The sequence below is a fragment of the Leptonychotes weddellii genome, chromosome 3 (genome assembly GCF_054177405.1).
Source record: "Leptonychotes weddellii isolate Sample4059 chromosome 3, ASM5417740v2, whole genome shotgun sequence".
Classification (NCBI taxonomy): Eukaryota; Metazoa; Chordata; class Mammalia; order Carnivora; family Phocidae; genus Leptonychotes; species Leptonychotes weddellii.
The window spans coordinates 19,664,226-19,672,284 of NC_138371.1; the positions used below are offsets into that span (position 1 = coordinate 19,664,226).

Below are 8,059 nucleotides of genomic sequence, written 5' to 3' on the forward strand. Positions count from 1 at the left end.
TAAGAAGTGTTGGTCTATAGTTGAGTGGGATTCACTGTGATGCCTCTACATTTATTACCTCAACTGTTACTTGAGGATGGCATGCTATGTAATTTGGCCTGTAGTATCAATGACAGAAAGGATACCTCTCTAAAGAAGGGATTTATCATATGCTGCTGCTTGAGGGCTTGCACTTGTAGAACTGCATTCCCTTCTGCTGTGCCATCTTTTTTTTTTTTTAATATATATTTATCTGTCCTGATTACACTTTTTTTCCTTCTCTTTGGATCATGATAAGCTTCAGAGTAGTGACTTCGGGAGCAGGGTAACTTAGAGTGAAGGTACATTTACGTGGAGAAGTTAATTTGCATGTATGAGATAGGAAGGTGTTTTTTAGGTATGTTACAGGCTTACTTTAAACCCTTTAACTTATGCTCCGAAGTAACTAATTTAATGTTGGCAGTATAGCAAATTATGATGAATAGCTTTAATTGTATGTTTTAAAAGTCATGTTCACAAGCTTAAATCTGGGTATCAGAATTAAGCAATTGAAATGTATGAATGTCTCCTTAATATACTGATTACAAAGCAAAAAAAAAAAAAGAATGCTAATGGGCCTGGGTTTTTTTTGGGGGGGTGATGAATATGTTCTAGTATTAACTATGGTAATGGCTGCACAACTCTGAATATAATAACTACTACTGAATTGTAGATTTTAATTTGGAAAATTATATGGTATATGGGTTATACAGCTCAAGGAAGTTATATACATTGAAAAGAAATATTGCTTATTTTTATGCAAGTAACTACATTGCTAATATGTACGAACATTTAGGTCATAACTTCCTTAAAAAATAAGGTTTTCTTAGTTTAAGTATGAATTTTGGTAATATAAACTTAGTAAATTAAAAATGCTTATGTATATACAACGTCACACAGAAGGTATTCAATAAATGTTATAGTGAGTGAATAGGAAATTACACCTAATGTTAATCTTGGTCTTAAAAGGGAGGGCACCAGGTTTGGCATACTCATTGTCTTTGATCCTTAATGTATTAAAATTTTAACTTCCAATTTTTACCTTATAAAACTGAAATCAAGTCTGGCCATGTCAGCACTATCTTCTGGGATATTACGAGCCAAGATTCCTAATTTAACAAAGTTAAAGTATTAGGTTCAAAAAACACATCAGAATAAGATACTTCTTTCCAATATGGTCCCACCAATCAAGTTAAAGTCTCTAATACTGCCTAATCAAGAAGACAAAGAGCGAGTTAAACATTTAGAGCATATTTAAAAAGCTCTTGTAACAGTTCCTCATTCCCCCCCTTTTATTTTAAGATTTTTTATTTTCAAGTAATCTCTGTAACCTAACATGGGGCTTGAACTCACAACCCCAAGATTAAGAGCCATACACTCCACTGAGTCAGCCAGGTGCCCCCCTTACCCTCTTTAAAGCAACAAAATATAAAAGAATTTACACATAACTGTTACCAGTTCCATTAACCTATGTGCTCCCATAAGTAAATGGCTTATCTGATGATCCTCCTCAGCCTAACAGACTTTTATTCTGCCGAATTTTACTTTAACTGGTAAATTAGCAATATACCTGTTTCTCACCATTTTTGGTTGATACCATAATTTTTGTCTTAGATGAGCGAACTAAAGCTGAGCGAACTAAAGCACTTTGAAAAAGAATTCTTTTAAAAGACAGTTACAAGGGCACCTGGGTAGCTCAGTCAGTTGAACATCTGACTTGTGATTTCAGCTCAGATCATGATCTCAGGGTCCTGGGACTGAGCCCCTTGTCTGGCTCAAGCTCCTCCGGCAGTCTGCTTGGGATTCTCTCCCTCCCTCTGCCCCTCCCCACACTCAAGCGCACATGTGCATGCTCTCTCTCAAATACATAAATAAATCTTAAAAAAAAAAAAGTCAGTTACACTGTGATACTTCATTCTAAGTTTGGATTGTAATAAGTCTTTTCACACATGAAGCTGAAACATTTTCATTAACTCCAGAAGAAAATATCACTCTAAATTAGTTATCAGATCAGGACTAATAGTGAGCAAAGGAAAACAATGTGAATCTATCGCATAATAAAGCAAACTAGATTTTAAACAGGTCCTAACATATGAACTTTAGCAACAAATGTGACAAAACCAATACAGACTCACAGATAATTTCCTGAGCTTATGACCTGCCTTTTTCCTCATTTTATTCTACAAAGTAATCAACCAAAATATTCCTGAAGACCACAGATTGTTTTAAATTGAAAGTACCAACCACTTACCAGCATGGACTGCAGGATGCAAGGTTTTCACACGTCCCCCTAACATTTCAGGAAATCCCGTCAGCTCAGAGACATCTCTGAAAATAGATGAACTGAATATTGCTGTTTCTGCTGAACTGTCATTTTATACTATTTTAAAGCATCTTCCAACCTTACATCTACTGTCCTCATTTGGGGGGATTTTCCAGAGCCTGAATGTTCAGAATTCAGAAACTGAATCATATGCCACACATTCAATTGAGACGTAATTTAGCAGTACATACAAAAAGCACTAAAAATATCTTTATCTCAGAAACGGACTAAAGTAAAAACCAAGCATTTAGCTTTATGATTAAACAAACGTAAAGATGGCAAATCAAATGAGTGGGGAAATAAAAGATTGTCTTTTAATAAGGTGGTGTCAGTATTGGAATAATACTGGTTTAGCCCATATAAAGATAAATTCCCAATGAATAAAAGGTTTGAGCATTTAAAAAAAATCACAGAACTACCAAAATTCAATACACGAGGGATGTACTCAAAGCATTAAACAAAAGATTAGTAGATCTGTCTATGTAAAATGTTAAAATTTTACACAGAAAAAAAATTAAGCTGGAAAAAACAATTGCAAAATATGACAAAGGGTCAAATGCAAGGCAATACTTAAAAATCGATTCAGATCACCAAACTGGCATGAACTCCCCAGCCGTCCGCCTGATTTACAAGCAAATTTTAATGACATGAAAAAATGCTAACAATGTTAGGTGAACAAAATCAAGAAGCAAAATTATCTTCTGTATAAGCTATGAAATAAAATATATGCTTATAAAAAGACTGGAAAGAAGTACATCAACATGTTAAACAATTATAAGCTATTTACTATCTTCTTTATAACTTCATTCATTTTTCACATTTTCTACAACTAACATACATTGCCTGTGTAGTAAAAAAATAATAGATATTTTAAAGCAGCAAATTCCAATAGGATATAGAATTTCCTGGGTAGAGTCTCCTATTAAGGGCATTGGCAAATGACTGGTATCTGACCAAGGGCTCACATATTTCCAATAAACTAAAAACTGGTGACATCATGGTGTCCAATTCAAAATTCCCTTTCCTGGCATTCAGGAAATAAAATCCAGTTTCTCCAAACGAGGATAATTGCTAAAAACAAAGAAGGGACATGTATTCTTAGAATGAAAAACCATGTGGGGTAATTAAAAAGCTTGTTGCTCCTTTAGATTTCAGAATTTGCATGCAACAGGTGCAGTCTTCAAATAATTCTCTGCATGCTCATTGCTGTATAGTCATCAATTAAAATATCAGTATACCTCACACCTCCAGGTTAACTTCCTGGGATAAAATCTTGGCTCTGCATTTTATTAGCTGTGTTAGCTGTATGAACTTGGGCAAGTTATCCAACTTCTTTGTGCCTCAAGTTTCCTTATTTATTAAAGGGAGAGAATACTATCTGCACCAAAGGGTTGTTGTAAGGATTATATGAGAGAGAGAGTGTGTGTGTGTGTGTGTGTAGTATGTGTGAACAGTTTTACACTTCAACAGGAGAGAAATATTTTCCTTCCCAATTTTTAAGAAATACATAGCTATAATGGGTAAACGAGGAGTGGGTAGAGGTACAGATCAAACAAGACTCAACAACTGATAAGTATTTAAACTGAGGAATGGATATGCAACAGGAGGGCTCATTATAGTCTACTTTTGATTATGTCTGAAATATTTCCATAATACAGTTTGGTGGAGGAAAAAAGGCTATGGAAGGAGTTGGCTTCATTTGAAGGGTCCAACTACAACAGCATCCAACATGCACCAAAAGAAAGAACAGTCTAGATTTTGGATTCTCACCCTGCTGCTCTTCAGAAAAGGCTGACCCGTCCTTCATGATACTTACAGGACTCTTATGAGAACATCAAAAAGACGATGCAAAAAGACTGGAAAATATAAAGCCTTTATTTAATAAATAAAGGAAGGCATTCTTGCCATTTGAACTTGTCAAATTTAGGAAAGCTGTGTACTGCCCACAGAAGGCAGAATTACATGATTAAAAAAGGTAATAATCCGACCTAGAGGGCAAGTAGCAAAATTTTTCACATGGCAACAGCAGACAGATCTTTCACTCCTTTTCTGAAACGTTATTTCAGGAGTAGTCATGTCCTTCCACTGAAGTCTCACTGCTGTTCATTAGAGCTGTCCTATAGCCTTTTTCATTTTCTACCCCTCAGTAGTTACCCCTCTCCAACCAGAATGTCGGCTCCTTGAGGTCAGGAATGGCAGCCTGATTTATCTTTTGCTCATTCCTTCTTCCCATCACTTTGCCAGTAATAACAGCTTGTGGATAAGGGAACAAATGATAGATTTGTGCCTTCAAATAATTAACAGAGATGGTAAGGGAACACAGGTAGACTTGAATCCCAACGCGGTCAACAGCTTCATTAAAGAGCCAGTCGAAACAGATCATGTGAATCATGTAATTTGAGTTTTTCTTTAATAACAAATGGCCCGCCTAAGTTAATTTGCCATAGGAAGTGGCTGAGAAAGAGGGCTCTGAAATGGGGACTCCTGGGGTTCCACCCCTGAACTTAACTCCTCACTTAACTCTGTGAACTTGAGCACAAGTTACTACATCTCTCTGAGCCTCACTTTCCTCTTCTGTAACGGGGTAAGCGGTGTAGGAAGGGGGACATGACGTCTTTTTACTCACTGTGCCCGGGGGGCATGACTTTCCGGTGGATCAGATCGCACTACGTTCCGATTGGGCTGAGCTTAAAAATTCAGTTGTGCCTTACCTGACTGCCAGACCCGCATCCCTGAGAGCTTTTGCAGTCCCTCCAGAGGCGATCAGATTCAAACCAACAGAAGTTAGGTTTCTGGCAAATTCCACAAGGCCCGTTTTGTCAGAAACACTAAATAAGGCTGAAACAGAAAACATTTTTCTCATCACTCGCAGTACAGGACATTAAGTCCTTCAAGGACTTGGGGGTGGGGGGAGGGGTCGGCTGGGAGGACAGTCGCGAATCTCGAGGCCATCACGGCGGCCCACAGTGGCCAGGCCCAGCCCGGCGCCTTCCCCGGGTCAGACACCTGCGAGCCGCGCTACCGCCAACCGGCGTCAGGGCTCGCAGTCACGCCGCGCAACCCGCCGCCGCCATTGCGGGCTCGGGACGCCGCGAGGCAAGGGCGCCGCGGGCGGGGCTCCGGGAAGACGCGCGAGGGGCTCACCGAGCTGGCTGGGTGCCATGGCTGCGGGCGGCGGGGTCGGGGTCTGGGCCGAGCGGGGGCGGCAGCGGGGACGCCACGTGCGGAGGTGCGCCGAGTAGGTAGAGCGCGCGCGCGGGCGGACGGCGGGGCGCGCCGGGCGGTCACCTGACCTGCCACGTGACCCAGCCGCCCCACCCGAAGCCCCGCCCTGCTCAATTTGTGGCGTGGAACTCGAACCTCCGCGCTGAGGGGAAGGGGGGAGTGAGACTGTAGCTTCCTAGGCCCGGAACTTGAAGGGGTCGTCGCCCCAGTGTTACATTCTGAGCGTGACTTGTGCCTTTTCGCAAAGGTGAGGCGGCCGCAGGACCTCAGGGGCAAATTCCTGTTGCCCAGGGCAGCCTGTCTCCAGAGACTGGAATGCAGCTAAGTAGTGTCAAAACACTGGCAGAAAGCAAGAGCAACGCCAGGAATAATTCCTAGAGCGGCGAAGGTAGAAAGCATCTTGGCAATCATCTACTCCCATTTTAGTAGACTAAAAAGAAAATAAATAAAACGAAGACCCCATAATTAAAGATTAAGCCCACAGTTCACGTGATAGAGGCAAAACAAAGTGAAATTGACATTCGTTTAAGTTTTGATTCCACATTATGGACTAGCCCGAAATCTGCTTAAAGATGGTGTCTTGCATCAGTAAATAATATTTGACTCAAGCCTGGGTGAGAGGAATGATAATGGTTAAGGAGGAGGAGAGAACACCTTTCTTAATTAAAAATACGAAAACAAAACTGCACACTTGTTTCTTTTTGAAAAAGAAAAAACACCTTTGCCACAAAATAAATATATATTGCTGTTTACGGAGATTTTTTAAAATGTTCCTTATTAGAATTACATAACAAAATAGTACTGCCTATCTTTTATTCTCAGTCTGGGGCTCGCAGCTGCAGAAAGGAGTCGATTTTCTTATTATTTATATATCTGTTACCCTAATTCTTCCAGTCTCTTCTTTACTCCCCCAAATGAATACTTATTGGCTAGGATCAAGAGCTCTGTTTTAGAACTTCTGAATATGTGAACTTCCTGCCCTGAATATTTCTCACATTTCCAAAAGAAATATTAAGATTATCACAGTGTCTTCAGATTGTGTTTGCCAACTTTGAATTTAAAAAAGATAAGGTTCAAAGCTAACAATAAAGGAAATCTCCCTGCCCAGTCACCATTAGGTTTTTTTTTTTTTTTCACCATTAGGTTTTTATAGAAAATAGAAAGCAGAGAACGGAGAAAATAATGCTGAGAATAGTGGTAAGAGGAAAATAAATAGTATTTGGCATTGGATATTTTTTCTGCATGTGAATTTCAAATATTTAATTTAATAAATATTTATTGAGCCCTTTCTGCCTAAATGGCAGAAATACAGTGTCAGAAGGAAATAGATGAGTATTACCTAATCACTGTCCTTAAAGGGCTCATGATGGAATGAAAGTATAGAAACATAGGTACAACAAGAAAATATTTATATAAAGAAAAAAACATGGGATTAAACCAATTTTTGTAGTGGTCTTTCAGAATGCTGTCGTATATACTAAGAAAGAATGTGGGTTCCAAACCAAGACACAGCTTTTTCAGTTAAAGATGTTTACCAAAACGACTTCTGAAGAATACCTCCATAGTTTTAAAATTCAGACCTAATAACTATCTTGTTAATGGCAAGATGAGTAAATGAATTTTTGGCTAGCTTTGTGATCCTGGCCACATCATTCCAACTTTAGGGCCCATAGTTGCCTTGTCTGTAATATGGACATATTTGTTCTGCAGGCTTCTTCAGATTGTAACATGTAATCTATTGAAAGTACAAACTGTAAAGTGACTGGTAAGGGTAATAAAGAACTTGTAATTTCCTTCATGGTTCATTCCCCTGATGTAGTTGAATAAATGTGTATCTCTCTGGGCTTCAGAGTATATCCTCCTTGAAGATGCTAGTCATAAGCAAGCTAGTGTACTAGAAATGGAAGAAGCTCCCACAAAGACATGAATTCATCCCCCAAGAGTTTATCTTTTTCAAATGGAAAAGAACACACATGCACTATAGTGATTATATTTTCATTTCTTCTCTTCTTACTTCACACCCCTCCCAAAGGAAACTTGAAGACCCAGAGATCATCTTTTTATACAGTAGTTCCCCTCTTATCTGTGGTTTCGCTTTCCACAGTTTCAGTTGTCCGTGGTCAACTGCTGCAGGGAAGCTGATGATCCTCCTCATGACGAATCAGCACAAGGTCCAATAGTAGCCTAACTCTACATCACGGTTGCTACGTCATCATGTCATCACGTAGGCATTTTATCATCTCGCATCATCACAAGGGTGAGTATAGTAAGATATTTTGAAAGAGCGAGGTTTATGTAACTATTATTACAGTATATTGTTATAATTGTTCTATCTTATTATTCGTTATTGTTGTTAATCTCTGTGACTAATTTTTAAATTTAACGTTATCATTCTTATGTAGAGGAAAAAAACATGTTATATACAGGGTTCAGTACTATCTGTGGTTTCAGGAACCCACCGGGGGTCTTGGAACATTTCCCCTGGGGATAAGA

General features: G+C 39.1%; 1 protein-coding gene across 1 annotated transcript; it reads right to left on the minus strand.

Moving 5' to 3' along the window:
- Window positions 1-1,029: 1,029 nt before the first annotated feature.
- On the minus strand, window positions 1,030-5,627 carry LOC145720471 (bifunctional purine biosynthesis protein ATIC-like). The gene is made up of 4 exons (XM_081813666.1): window positions 5,486-5,627; window positions 5,053-5,179; window positions 2,270-2,346; window positions 1,030-1,127 (listed from the first exon to the last, which is right to left on the minus strand). The coding sequence occupies exons 1-4, from the start codon at window positions 5,502-5,504 to the stop codon at window positions 1,057-1,059; spliced, it is 294 nt and encodes a 97-aa protein (XP_081669792.1). The 5' UTR covers window positions 5,505-5,627; the 3' UTR covers window positions 1,030-1,056.
- Window positions 5,628-8,059: the final 2,432 nt, after the last annotated feature.